This window comes from Salvia miltiorrhiza, unplaced genomic scaffold (genome assembly GCF_028751815.1).
Source record: "Salvia miltiorrhiza cultivar Shanhuang (shh) unplaced genomic scaffold, IMPLAD_Smil_shh fragScaff_scaffold_79, whole genome shotgun sequence".
NCBI lineage: Eukaryota > Viridiplantae > Streptophyta > Magnoliopsida > Lamiales > Lamiaceae > Salvia > Salvia miltiorrhiza.
Genome location: NW_026651486.1, coordinates 624,594 through 639,645, shown reverse-complemented (window position 1 = coordinate 639,645; position 15,052 = coordinate 624,594). Strand labels below are relative to the sequence as shown.

General features: G+C 34.5%; 1 protein-coding gene across 1 annotated transcript; it reads right to left on the bottom strand.

Moving 5' to 3' along the window:
- Positions 1-8,523: 8,523 nt before the first annotated feature.
- Positions 8,524-12,502, bottom strand: LOC131003169 (nucleobase-ascorbate transporter 6-like). Its single transcript, XM_057929651.1, has 14 exons — positions 12,086-12,502; positions 11,776-11,899; positions 11,175-11,272; positions 10,917-11,090; positions 10,703-10,803; positions 10,538-10,613; positions 10,399-10,458; positions 10,077-10,261; positions 9,909-10,005; positions 9,657-9,802; positions 9,480-9,571; positions 9,313-9,390; positions 9,066-9,226; positions 8,524-8,971 (listed from the first exon to the last, which is right to left on the bottom strand). Exons 2-14 carry the CDS (start codon positions 11,864-11,866, stop codon positions 8,753-8,755), a joined length of 1,578 nt encoding a protein of 525 aa, XP_057785634.1. The 5' UTR covers positions 11,867-11,899; positions 12,086-12,502; the 3' UTR covers positions 8,524-8,752.
- Between the last annotated feature and the right edge of the window lie 2,550 nt (positions 12,503-15,052).

The window sequence follows — 15,052 nt, the reverse complement described above, 5'->3', positions numbered from 1 at the left end:
AGTTAGATTATGCAAGTAGGAGTAGAAAAAAGGATTCTTCACAGATTCACGCTCGTCGTCTGCAAACTTTCAAGGGAGGCCGAGGTTCATGGATACTGATTCATGCTCATCATCTGGTGCTAGGTATTCACATGAAATTTGTCAAATTTGCTACCACCAAGTTGCTGCAGTGATGCGAACATCACACTCAGAGAAGAATCCGGAATGAAGATATTGCGTTTGTCATCGCCGAGGGGTAGGGATGGCAATCTACCCGCGGGTAACGGATATCCGCGAAAACTCGAACCTATTAGGGTGGGTTTGGATACCATTTGATATCCACGGATAGTTTCGTGGTTGCAATTCACTATCCATTTAGTTCGTGGGTATGAGTTTGGATACTTACTATCCATACCCGCGAAACCCGTTTACCCGCGAAAAATACCCGCCAATTACCCGTCAATTATCCGTGAATTACCCGTCAAATATCCACAAAAAAATCCATAAAATATGGGCTTTGAATATATATTTTGAGATTATGGACTAGCATATTATATCTTAAAATAAGCCCAGACAGAAACTCAACGAAGACCCCAAACTCTAATAGTCTAATTTAAATTTGAATTTTGTTGAGCAATTATAGAATTTTGTTGGATTTTATATTTTAGTTGATGAATTTGAATTTAAATATTGTTCTTTGTGGATTTCAACATGTGGATTTGAATTATGTTATTTGTGTTGATTTTTTTTTCTATTAAATTTGTTGTAAATTTATATTTAAATTTTGTTTCGTGGGTATCCGGTGGATAGTAGGTGGCGGGTATCCGGCGGATAGTGGGTATGCGACGAATAGCGGGTGACGGATACCCGCCGGATAGCAGGTTCGCGGATACCCGACGGATAGCGGGTATCCGCGGGTAGTGGGTATGGATACCATTTGATATCCATGGATAGTTTCGTGGTTAAAAACCACTATCCATTTAGTTCGTGGATATGGGTATGGATAGTCACTATTCGTACCCGCCGTACCCGATTGCCATCCCTACCGAGGGGTAAGATTTAGAATAATCGACTTGATGGTAGTCAAGTCCTATATTTCCTACTGTAAATTCTTCAATTTTGTTTTTTGTGTAGCAGTCGAAGGGGGATTGTAGATTCTGGAATTGGATAGATCCTGAATTAACCCCACACTACAAGATGAGTTTTTGGAAGATTAAGAACGAAAGAGATAATGCGCAGAGGCTACTTGACATTCAAGGTTTGGAATTCAATTTTTCGAATGAAGATTCACAAGGAAATGATGAAGACAGTCAACTGAAGATGTTCAAGAAGACAATAGATGATAGCCTTAAACGTATGGAAATAATGTTTAGAATGACGTTTGTGGTGTTGTTCCTTGTTGTGTTGAAGATCTTGTTTTCGTAGGATTGGTGGTGTTTGAATGTTATCATCTTGTTGCATTTTGTTGTAGTTTTGGAACTTTTAATGCATTTTGTTGAAGATCTTCATATATTGTTATATTTAGTTCATATATCCTAACAAATGTATTAATAAACATGATAGCAAATAATAAAGAGTTAATAGCTGCTATAAACATAAAGGCTCAAGCCTGGAAATCATTTCATACCATAATCATAAGGTTTTGTTACAAGAAAAAGATTGGAAATAACATGAGTTTGAGACTGCATTCAAACATAATCAAGTACAAAAAACATGAGTATCTCATATCTCATACATCCACAAGGAAAAAAACACAAAAATCACTTCAAATCTTCAGTAGGATTGAACATTTTTTGAAGTCAGTCTGCATTCCTACTTTCTTGAGTAGGTTGCACTTGATTTACTCCACTGCCTTGTGTAGGCTCCTGTCCCTCACTTGGTTTAGATGATGAAGCCTTTGCCTTGGTTTTCTTATTTTCCCATTTTCTATAGCCCATGTCCTAAGCGGCTTCCTACACTAGGATTGTTAAGTCCCGAAAGGTCTAGAATAGGTGTATGGGGGAAGGGAATACACCTATAGGCTATTTTTCAAAACACACAGAACAACCTTTGTCGTTAACTGATATTGACAATTAGAGAAAACTCAGTTAAGCAAAGGTTGAAGACTGATACTAAAATTACTTCAGTAAAGATATCAGTTAGGCTCAAGGCTTTAACTGATATTCGCGTAGAGCTTCAGTCTTGATTTTAAAACAGAGGAGTGTTATGAATCTTATTAATTATTCGAAGGTTTATTAGTTAGACTAATAACACTGGCAGCAGAAAAGTTATCTTTTGAAAAAGCCTTTGATTATCACGTTGTCAGATTATAGTTTCACTTTGCAGTTAATCAGTTTCAGTTAAAGAGATGTTTATGCACAAATAAGAAAGTAAAACTTAAAGCGATAAACGACAAAGGATTTTTACGTGGTTCGGAACAAGTTCCTACGTCCACGGTCAGTTGATCACACTAACAAACACTCTGGACTTGTGCTTACGGGTGCACAGCAAACCTAACAACTGAAAATCAGATTTTCAGTACCAACACACTGGGTTGGATTTCTCGCTCACTCTTAGCACGCTAAGATACCACAATGCCTTTTTAGCGGATAGCTAAATCTCTTGGAGTCAGAACACTGTCTGAACTCCGCTCTACTCAAACACTCTTTTCGCTCAGTTGAAAGGAGGTTCGAAATACCAACTAGATCACAGAGAACAGGCTCTCTGTAATCGGAACTTAGGCTTTGGATAATACAAGATATTTGCCTAAGGATCTAAGATAATGTATGAAATCAGTAGTATGATTTAGGGCTTTGGGTATTCTCTTCTTCGATTCAAATCTTTGAAGGCTTTGAATGGCTGAGTTGCAATTTTGGCAGCGTTTCAGCTTGTGTTTTTGAATCGGTGAAGGTTGAAGTGATTCTCGAGCTCTATTTATAGGAGAGGTCTTGAATAAATTCGTTGGCGGAGATAATTTTCAAGAATTCATTCGTTGTGAGAGTAATTTGAATTTGGCTGAGGCTTCAATCTTCGAGGTTCCTTGTTTGGTGAGAAACGGCGTCTCAGGTACATGAGGTAAGGCGCCTCTGAAAAGTAATCACCAAAAAAGGATGCTCTGCAGAGAAAGGACGATCCTCAATATCTCTGCATTTAATGCGGCTGTACTTGAAAGTGTGTGGCTTCCTTTTAACTCTAGAGTTTCAGTCCGAGGAAGAATGTCAACTTATACTTGACTTTAGTATCAGTTCGCTAAGTCCACGTAGCCAGCATTTGATGAATCAGTCATAACTGATTCTTCAGTTGAGAAACTCGTTCAGTGAAAACATCAGTATTTGACTTGGCCTTTTATTGCAACTTCAGTTGAGGTCTTCAGTCTTCAGTCATCAGTCCTTCAGTCTTCAGTCTTCAGAACACTAGATAAACTAGAAAGTGAACTCCAACAGTTTAGTTCAGAAAGTTCTAGTCTATTACAAAGAAAACCTAAGGATTTTGGTATCATCAAAACTAGGGCTAAGATATTTCATTAAGTTCCCAACAGGGATCCACTCTCAAACCGCATCCCTAACTCAATCTTAAGGTCTTTGTGTTTACATTTAGGATCATAGACAATCCTAGGCCTTTTGGTCTTTACAGGCTCATCCTCTTCTTCAGTGTCAAAAGTGTATACCTCACCATCACTTTCAGCATATTCAGATACAACATCTTCCTCACCATCTTTTTCATTAGGCCTTACATAATTATCTATATAATCAAACATTTCATCATCATTCATATTAACATTAGCTTCTATATCATCATCATCTAAATTCCCCTCACCATCACCACTACCATCTGGTTGATCCCCACCCTCTGGATTCCCATCATTCTCATCACTGACATCTGCCTCTTCAAATCCTTCTACCACATCTTTAGCCTTGTAATTTATAGCTTGTGATTTACTACCCTCACCCGGAGTACCTACTAATCCTTCGACCACAGTTTTACTACCCTCAACCGAAGTTTCTACAGAACTTCTTCCCCCATCAACAAAGACATGCAAAGATCTCAAGTTAAAGGATAAAAAAGTTAACATTTCCAATACCTCCTTATCACTTCTTATTATCCTAAATGAATTTTGGTTAGGAATTTGGTAATGCAATTTATCCCAACTTATGAACCCTGATTTCTCCACTAGTTCTACAAGGTCAAAGTACCCAAATCTGTCAGGGTCTAAGTCATAGTGCCCATCAAATTTATCATCTTTAAATTCACAGAAAGCACGATGATGAACAAATACAGCAAACCTATCACTGCACAGCAAAATCGTAAAAAAATGGAGTTTAGTTGACTGCTTAACCCAAAACCCTAATGGTAATCGTGATTAGCATTGAAAAATCACGTTTTACTATTAAGAAAACATTAAAAATCTGAAAATTGTGCTCAGTTCATTTTTTATTCCAATACAGTCACCAAAAGTATAAAAAAAAAATTAAAACTAAGGGGACCTATTTGTTCCCCATCAGCCCCAAAGCTTTAAACCACCACACCTTCATTCATCGTGCTGTCCTTGTCGCACAGTGAATGAATTCTTGGATCAATCAACGAAATCACACTTTAACTTTTGTTTAGTAGTGATAATAGGGTTTATCTGCAAAAAAAATGAAGAACTTGAATGCGACTTTTCGTTTCTTTTTCTGTATTATTCTAAGTAAGATTTGGAGGGAGATTAGTTAGCATGAAACGGTGTCGACGTCGTTTCATTCTGATAAAGCAAAAAATAAAATAAAACAGTACTAACATAAATACACATCAGAATCGATTTTGCCACATATGAGCCACATTCAATTTCACCGGAGCTTCTCGTTTGGGGAAAAATCAGATTAAATTATGAATTGATAGATTTAGAAGTCAAATTGAGGGGTCATGATAAATATCAGATAATGAAAATTTCTGATGGATTTTCCCGCAATAACCCATAATGGATATGGCAATATTTTTTTTTTTCATTTTATCAATTACTTTTTTTGTCGAATTTTACTGTTTCTTCTGAAAGTACAACAATTTAATTGTTGGATTTCTCATTCTAGCTACTAAATATTGTACATCGCAATCTGAAGCAAATGCTGCCTTTTTCTTTTTCTTTTACAAATTACATAAATAAATAAAGAAAATTTAAAAAACACGCGACGAAGGACTTGAACTCAAGACCTCAGATCTTGAGTATTAATCTTCTATCGCTAGGCCAACACACGCACACTAAAATAATTTTTTTCCTTCTAGGAAAAAAATAATAACAAAATACTTCGTAGATTCATAAAAAAATATTTGGACGTTGACAAAAATTAATTCATTTATATCTGTGGATAATATATACCCCAGTAACCCCACCATATGGTGAGTCATTTTTCCATTTACAATACAATTAATTACCATTACTAACATTGTTAAAAAAAATTACCATTAATAACACTACTTAATTTTTAGGTGTTACTTTTTCTCAACTTATAATATATTAAATTATTTTTATTAAAATTAATAATTTCTCATTTTAAGATTAATTTTTGTGATGAAGGGAATATGAGCATAGAATCCATCTAAAAAATATTACTACTATTATTAATTAGTCACTTTTACTATCAAAATCAAATCTTTCCGAATTGACAAAATCCGGATCCACCCCAAGCGGGCATAAACATATTGTAGGGCCGGATTTAAACCAAATTCATTTCCATTTATAACCAAAGTTTGGAATTAATCATTGCTTTAAAACTATTTCAAATTTCAAAATACATGTGTTGTTTAGCCTGCAGAGATCCATTTCTAGAAGAAAAAGAAATACTACAAATTTAAAAACGTCCTCTCCAATTAATTTTTTAATTAGTTATGGTACGGTTCAGTACTTTTGTTTCTAGTGAGATCAAATGAGCGAAGATGTCAAGTTGTTTGGTGTAAAGAATCTTATTTTGGTGAGGAAAGTTCGTAGTTCCTAATTTAATTAATTAACATTAGATAATAATAATATGTTTGCATATATATGAATGTATACCTACTTCAATTCTCTAACATTAATTGGATGCCCATTACACGAATCTGGTCCGATTATATTTTTATTCAATTGCACCTTAATGCTATACACCTGAGCCATTTAATATAATTTTCGAAAAATATTTAAATTTCTTTTGCTTTATTACTTTTATTGGGTATCTTTTATTTTTTGTGAGTTCAGGTGGGGGAATTTAGAGCTTATAGTTCTAGTAATAATCACAATTCCAAAAGTACATTACAAGTTTTTGTCGGCTAATTATTTGATCTGTAACAAAATGAACAAGGCATTGTTAAAATAATGAATATTTTGTCAAATGTAGAACATGATCTCAAACTCAAAATCCAAATGTGATTATGCTCTTAAAAAAAATCCAAATGTGATTAGAAAAAATCCCAAAAATAATACTCCATCCATCCATAAAAAGTGTGTGATGGAGTGGAGGGCACATATTTAATAAAAAAATTGAAAGATGTAATTTTAATATTAAAGGGTAGTATTGGACTCACCAAATTATAAAAGTAAAGGGTGAGTATTTTGTAAATATTGAGTGACTGAGGTTTAAAGTATAAATGAAGTTTCTGAAAAAGAAAAATAAACAATTTTTATGGATGAATGAAAATAGTAATAAACATATAATTTTTGTGGACGGATGGAATATGTAAAGTGATATTATTGGTGGTTGGGAGCTTGGAAACAAACAAAGAGGAGTAGATCAAGTGGTTTCCTTCCAAATGAAAACAAAGAAAATCGCAATAATTTTAAAAAAATTCCTCAATTAATTTTGTGAGGTTTTTCTGTCTTCAGATCAGACGAATGACAATTCACAGTGGTCCACATATTTTATAAATGAAAATTCAATTAAATATCACTATAATTTGGTCACACAATCTTCTGGATTATTTAAAAATTAGATTGCGGTGGTGCTTTTGAAAGCAAAAAAATCTTGAATCAGTGCATGCACCACTTTTCGCTTTAATGGTTTCTGATTTATGAGACAAAGCTGCAAACTTCTTCACTGTGTTATTAGATGGTAAGGAGAATGTAACTACTAATAATATTGATGATAACAAAGGATATTACTATAATAATAATAATAATAATAATAATAATAATAATAATAATAATAATAATATATTTTATTGGGGGATATAAATGAAAAAATACTTCAAACATAAGAAATATAAAATGAAATAAAAAAAACGAAAATACTTCAAACATAAGAAATATACTCCTATATTAATTGATACAAGGCCACCAAAATTAAGGTTTTAAATTTTGTATTATTTGGATTATATATAAATGTGGAAATAATTATTTGTTCTTTTAGATGGATGATTCTTGAACACTATTTATGTCAATTAAACGAAGTCAACATTTCAAAAAAAAATAAATAAATAAATAAAAAGGCTTTTTTATGATTTTCCTCCAACACCTTTAGGTCGAGACATACATGCATCATGTAAAAAATTGGTGATATTTTCAATTAATATATATAATATGGTACCATTATAAATGTAGCTTTATCGGATATAACTATAGTCTAATAATTTAGGCCTCATGCAATAATACAAGTGGTTAGCCACCCAAAAATAAAATATGGAAATTAAATAAGTGTTTAAGACAAACGAAAACCTGGATGTTTCATCTCACTCTCACATCATAATTCAATTCACGCTTGGTTTTGGACTTTGGTACAAATACATGGGATCTTCAAACCATACTATTACTGGAAAGTTATCAGCTTTTCTTTAGGGATGTTTTATTTGCCTGTCTTTCAATCTGAATAATTATAAATTTTTTTTATTTTTATTTATATCGTTGCTCACTTTGGACATAAATCAGCTTGCGTGTGAGAATAAAACTTCTATTTTTTGTATTTGATTCTACTGTAAAAATATTTTCTAAATTAATTTCGTGCTCTGTATATAGTAGCCAAAATCTCTTCTTTTTCTTTTACGTGAATTTAAGTGGTTGTGGTCAACATTTTAACTTGCCCCCTAATAGACTGGTCTTGCATATTTGCATATAGGATTTTCTATAGTTAATTGATTTTGTATTTTTATTATTATATTGTGAGTGAAAAATTATCCACACATAATTTGCTGAAAAATATCAATTAGAAATTTAGACGTCAATAAAAACAATACAACTTTATTTATATAGCTTAATTAAATATCCTGGTAATATAATAATATGGGGATCGTGTAATTCTAATGTTTATTTTCTACATATTACATCATTTTAAGATTTATAATTTTTTTATGTCTATAATAAACATTTGCTAGAATATAGTGTATTTATATATTTCAATTCTTTTTTTATTAGTATTTTTTGTGACCAATAAAGCCCACAATTGCTAGCTGAAATTATTATGCACAACTTAGAGAAGCCCAAATACTTCTATGTCATCCAATTTTCCCAATCTTACATCATAATGGGCTTGTTGTGGACATTTGGGCTTCTCAAAATACCTCTAAAATTTCACTCATTGATTTTCAGACAGTTCCAAACAGGGGTGTAACTGAATCGAGCCGAATATCTTTTCTCGAGCTCCAACACCTCATGTGATTATTAACTAAATCAAGCTCGATCGAGCTCTTATCGAGCACATTTTACACAATCAAAAGCAGCAATCTTGCCTCATTGCTGCTACATTTATACAGTGAGCAATGTTGACAGGCAGCAACAAGAAAATGTTCCACACAGCAAAATGAAACATTTGAAAAGAAACAACGGCTATAAAGTTTGTCCAATGAGCTCAGAAATGAGTCAAACAGATGGGAAATATTTGTTGAGATTGAAAGGAAGGGAATAGAACTCCTCACTCCTATTATCAGTCTTGAAATCCTTGAACTTATCCCACCAATGCTTGCCTCTGTCCTTCCTTATCTGAGGATCCTTCTTGTCTAGTGTGTTGTCGAAGAGGAACGCCAGCACCCCGGCCACGAAGGCCTTGGAGGCGAAGGGCACGTTCACCATGTCGTTGAACTGCCAAGAAACCAATCAAAATAATCAGTGATCGAACAGCACTACTTCATGTTGATCTTGATCAAGACCAAGAGTAGTTAGTGGCTGCACGTACCCATCTCCCCGACGTGTGTGTGGGGCCGTATCCTTTGATGGCGGTGTACTCGTTGAAGTATTGAGCCACAGACAAGCCCAGAAAAGTGGGAACAGCTAGTATGAATTTGTTTCTGAAGCTGTTGAGCTGGCAGAATTGGAGGAAAGCTAGGCCACCAACACCTGTTTTGCAGATGTAACAATCTTGTTTTAAGTCATATGAAAAAAACTAAGATGTTGATGCAGTTTTGAAGTACTCAAATGCTCACCAAAATACCCAAAGAAGACACAGTAGAAAGCAGCCACAATAGGCATTGGGATTGAAGCAAAAACTGCTCCAAATTTGCCTGCCAACAACATGTGCATATATATATATAAATTGATGTTCAATTTGTTCATTTCCTAATCTGAGTAGAAGAATTCCAAGATAGGTTACCAAGAACAGAGAAGAAAAGCATGAAACCAGCAGATATCTGCACCGTCCTTCGACTGCCAACGCGAGTCATTGCTATAAGGCCTGCATTCTCTCTACAAGAGAAGTAAACTAGTATCATATATAGGTTGAAATAGGAGCATTGTCTTGTTTGTAAAAGATCAAAATCTTTTAGTTTACATGGATACTGATGATCCGTTTCCGGTTCCAAATAAACCGGACAGCAAGGTGGCGACGCCCTGCCAGCCTATGCCACGGCTCAGAATGGACGGTGGCAACGGGGTTGCACTAGCATATCTAGACAGCCCAATGAAGCCACCAGTTGCCTACACTTGCCATAAAAAGCACAAATGATTACATTTTTGGAGAATTCAAGGAAACACAGCAAGCAAGATTCTTGTTTTGAAGAGAAATAATCAGACAGCATAGTACCTCAACAAGAGCAACGAATGCAGCCATCATCATCGCGAAACATTCACCAGCATCAAACGAAGGCGCTCCCCATTGAAAGGGATACGGCACTCTTATCCTGCACGATTCAAAGCTTGTTATCTGTACAACTTCATAGAATATCATCAATAAGCAGAAATTTGAACACACCAAGGAGCAGCACTGATGAGTCCAGAATGATCAGTTCTACAGCTTGCTTGAGTCTGTGGTGATGCTCCGTCGTAGGCACCACCAACGGTGAGTATGTGCGCGTAGATCCACACGATTGACACGGTAATAAGAACTGCAAAGCGTTCGAATATATTCTTTCCTGGTTTAATCAGTTGTGGTAGATACTGCAGTAAAACATTATGTATATCAGTGCTTACCAAAAACAGAAACTGCAGTAACAAATGATGATTATGCTGTGAAATCAGTCTTCATGAAAGGAAAGAAAAAGAAACGAAGTTGAAAAAACCAATTTAGACTATACCTGACCACAGAAAACCAGAAGAACGAGCTCAGGCAGCCCGATTTCAACACATTTGGCAACCTAAACAAGCAAGGGAAGAGAGATCAGATCACAATGGTTTGTAAAGTACAGGTAGGGAGGCGAGGGAGCTTGCACGTACCCCGGGAAAACCGAGTTCATATAGGCCAAAACCAGAAAGAGCAACCAAAGGAACAATTGAAATTGGACTTAGAAACCTGAGATTTGCAATAATTCATGACAAAGTTTAGTAGCTTATATCAAAAGTTGACTGTAGATTAGAGCATGCTATGGTGTGTAGATTCACCTCACAACGTTCCTCCAAAGACCACTGAATCCTATCACTATCTGAATGGTCGAGGCAACAATAAGCGCGCCTTGTGTGGCCCTCATTATTTTCTTGAACCTCTGCACATATTTGCAGTTAAAACATGCAATAGAATTGAGAACACAAGTGATGTAACGCGTTTTTCGGCTTTTAAGCTGCCTGAAAAAGATTCAGTAGGATCAAGATGAGGAACCATGATAGGATCTGGATCATCCCATCTACCAGATAGGATGATTGAGATTGTGGGCGCAACGAAGGTGTATGAACCTCCGATCACAGCAGGTAATCGAGTTCCAAACCATGTTTGCAGGAGGGTGTTGAGCCCAGCAACAAACAGCAGAGTCTGAATAACTTTTGCTTTCTCCTCCTGAAGAAATTCAAGCAGAGATACTAAGCAACAAGGAATCATATCAAAATTCAGATGCAAGAAAACTGCTTTTGAACGCCTCACGTTTCCTCCTCCCATTTGAGGAACCAATGCAGTCGGTATGAGGACAGTCGTGCCCAGAACCACCAAATAATGTTGAAAACCAAGAAGGATAGCCTCAGCTGCAAAACCAATTGTGCAAACACAGTATTCATGAAGCTCAAGAAACTGAGCAGCCGTAGAATTTTACATTCGAAAGCATGTAAAAGCTAATGACCTCAAATGAAGAAATGAGATGTTTTATCATGTCAATTTGCATACATCAAACTGCTAGATTTTGATGTAAGATTATCTCTGCAGTAACATTGTTTTTTTGTCTTGGAACTATGTTTAGATATTGTGAGGTTAAACATGTATTACATGCTATAAACAGAATTTCGAATTAGGATTCTGATGAATAAATAGATATCAGCAAAAAATTGAACCATTCCACAATAAATCCACGGCTTCACACAGATATATCTAATTTTTTGAACAAAGCTGAAAAGGTTGAATCCCTTTAAACTTTGAGAGAGAGGGAGAGAAAGAGAGGATTATGGCCCAAGAAATCCAGAATCATAGGGAGAGACCATAATATACTAAAAAGTGTATTAAAAACAAATAGTATATATTAAAAAAGACTGACGCCATGGAGGAGGGCTGGTGATGCAGTATGCAACATTTGGAAGTTGATCTTTAGGAGGGTGTGGCGCTGGTTCATCTAGCTTTGCTGCCATTTCTTTGCTTGTTTATTCCCCTTCAATCTCTCTCTGCAAAAATCAACTTAATCTCTCATTCTTCAGCAGCAAAATGCAGAGGACACAAACACAGAAACAATGCAGATGAAAAAATCATTCATGAAACGTCCAAAAAGTAGCAAAAATGAGGAAAAGTCTGCAACTTTATGAGCAGCACAGAAACATAAGAATCAAGATAAGTGTTCATATGCAGCATACCTTTGTTTTCTGCTAATAGTGGAATGAAGAAGGCAACATGAGTTCAGGGGGAAATACGGGAAAAGAATTGTAATAGTGTGTGCCAAGGAAATGTAAAATACTGCAAGAAAATGTAAAATGAATATAAACAGAAAGAAGCCCAGAAAATAAATTCGATAAACTAGAGACCCCACATAAACATAAATTCGAAATCAGGCACAACAAAAAAAAAAGGAGAGAACTTTGTATTTGTAGAGAGGTGGCAATGCTAAGAGAACATTTTCTTGCACAAAGGTGAGGGGAGAAAAGAAGTCTAGAAAAAGAGTGAGCAAAATGTCAAGATAAAAAGATGAAAAACTGGTCCCAAATTTTATACTGCAATCACCACCCTCTCTCTGCAAGTGCAAGAAAAAGGACTGGGAACATAAACTGATGAGAATCTTTTAACAGTGTAGCAAAATTTAATGCCTTATTTAATGTATGGCTTTCTGCAATCACTACTCGTCAACACATATGTGCTCTTGGTTAGATAGAATATTACATCATTGAAATATTTAAATAAACAAATTCCAAGAAAATTCAACGTGTAACCTGCAAGAATTATTTTGCAGTTGCCAAAACTTATTGGTACAGTTAATGACTGTGCTAAGTCAGGTATTCAGCTGCAGACTGCTAATATGAGAAACTATTGATTTCAAAACTGGTCAAAATAATGGCTTTTCGTTTTTCGATAATCTTTCTTTAGAATTATTTGTATTTATTTATTTCAATATTACTCCCTCCGTCCCATAATAAGTGGCCACATTTCCTTTTTCGTCTGTCCCACTATAAGTGGCTGCTTTCTAAAAATGACAAAAGTTTACTTTAATTAAGTCAACAATTACTCACTAATTTGGTCAACAATTGTAGGCCACTTTCTAAAAATGCCAAAATTACTTTAATTAAGTCAACAATTACTCACTAATTTGGTCAACAATTGTAGGCCACACTCTATTAAAACATATAACACTCAATTTCTTAATCTCCGTGCCGAAAAGAATGTGGCCACTTATTATGGGACGGAGGGAGTATATGTTTCTGCAAAATACAATTAGCATATGACAGATATATATATCTAAAGATAAAGAAGACATAATTAGAAAAAGTTTGTCATTCTTCATCATTCAATTTCTATTAAGTTCATCAATCAAATACTTTGATTTTATTAGCTCCTGCCTTAATAAATAAAATCATACCATGCAATGATTGGATATTTGAATTTAATCATGCATATTCTATATATTTTATCAGTACATGATATATACAACGAATGGATATTTGGCATGCACGAGTAAAATGCATACATGAGTGATACTAAGTGTGGCGCAATAATCACATACTATATCTTTTGAAATTATCTGCTGAAATAAGATTTTATTAAAAAGAAAAGAAACAACAACGGAGAACCAAAAACCCTTGAAAGTTATCTTTTGAAATTATACAATATGATATTTCTTTTTCTGATAAAAAAAAAAAAGTACTCCATTTAGGTTCATGTTATAGTAGTAAAAAAAGAAGTGTTAATAGGGGAATCTACCCACTTCAATAATATGTCTTGCAAAACTACCCACTTTCAAAGTCAAAGACCGAAAAGCAAGTTTGATGGTGATGGGTTGCTTGGTTTTTTGTGTAAAAGTTGATGATGATGGAAATTGTGTAAGAGTTGTGTAAGAAAACAGTTAAAATTGGTACAAAATGTGAGAAAACGTCACTTTCATGCATTATAAGATTAAATAGATTTGCAAATTTTGAATAAATTAGGGGACGTTTGTGTGTTACAAACATTAATACGAAGGCCAAAAAAATCACGAACATGTCAATTCTTAAGATTTTTTTTTTTGAAACCATTAAACTATGTAGCCGCCAGTAATTCGTAGCCGGCCGAAGTAGCCGCTGAAGTTTGTGACCGGCGGCTACTATTCAACGGCTACTAATTACTGGCGGATACTTGTGTTATTCGCTTCAAAAAAAATACTTTGTTCATAATTAGTATGATTGTGAATTTTTATCCTTCGTGATTTTTTATTGTTACATATGCACCGTTATTTTTAGATTTTTATTTAATTTTACAAGGGGAAATATGAGAGATAGTGAAATATGTACAGTACAAGAAGCACACATGGATGGGAAATATGAGAGATAGTGAATCTGCCAAAATTTGGATTATAGTGGGGGTAATAACACTCACTTTATGCATGATTTGACTACACAAAAAATAATAGACTTGCACATAAAATAATAAGAAATTATATACCAATTATTTGGAAATTCATATATTCGGTAATGAAATAATATTATATAGCCAAAAAGTAAAGTATCCGCCATTAAATTATTTGATTTATCAGTAGCCGCTAACAAAAAATATATGGCGGCTACTGAACTTTTTGTACGATTTTCTGGCGGATACTTGGTCTGTTAGGCAGAAAATAATATTTTATGTCAAATTATGTATAATTTTTAATTTTTCAGCTTGTTATGAATGTTTAAATATAACATACGCATTCCCCTTTTGTATTTGTTGCGATTTTTTACTTTTAATTTTTTAGTAAAAAATTAAAAGTACATACTGAGAAGGTGACTCTGCAAAAAATTTGGTTGTAGTGGGGCATTAATGCTAATTTTATGCATGCGTGAGGTGACATGCAATAATAGATTGAAGCCGTATTGAATGAACACTGCACTTCACGTGAACTTTTTGTAAGGAATCAAGTTTAGTCCTTATAAGGCTGCATTTGTGAATGACCAAAACACAAATTGAAATACTCACCTTGAATTTCATAAATTCAGGCATACCCTAAAGATTTGAGTGGTTTTGTGCGAGAGGAGGCAATTTGTGTTGAATTTCAGCCCGAAAAGGTGATTCTCCTGTATTGTTTGTATAAATTATAGTTTGCATGTTTAATCGTACGTTGTTTTTAACGTTGAGAGCATGTTTTACGTTATTTTAAT

What these genes read in the sequence shown, in the direction of transcription:
- LOC131003169 (XM_057929651.1), bottom strand. Translation starts at nt 11,866, where the DNA reads ATGGCAGCAAAGCTAGATGAACCAGCGCCACACCCTCCTAAAGATCAA. An exon ending in ATGATCCAGATCCTATCATG is followed by an intron (nt 10,804 to 10,916) that starts GTTCCTCATCTT and finishes AAATATGTGCAG; the next exon opens with AGGTTCAAGAAAATAATGAG. An exon ending in CTTTGGAGGAACGTTGTGAG is followed by an intron (nt 10,614 to 10,702) that starts GTGAATCTACAC and finishes TGCAAATCTCAG; the next exon opens with GTTTCTAAGTCCAATTTCAA.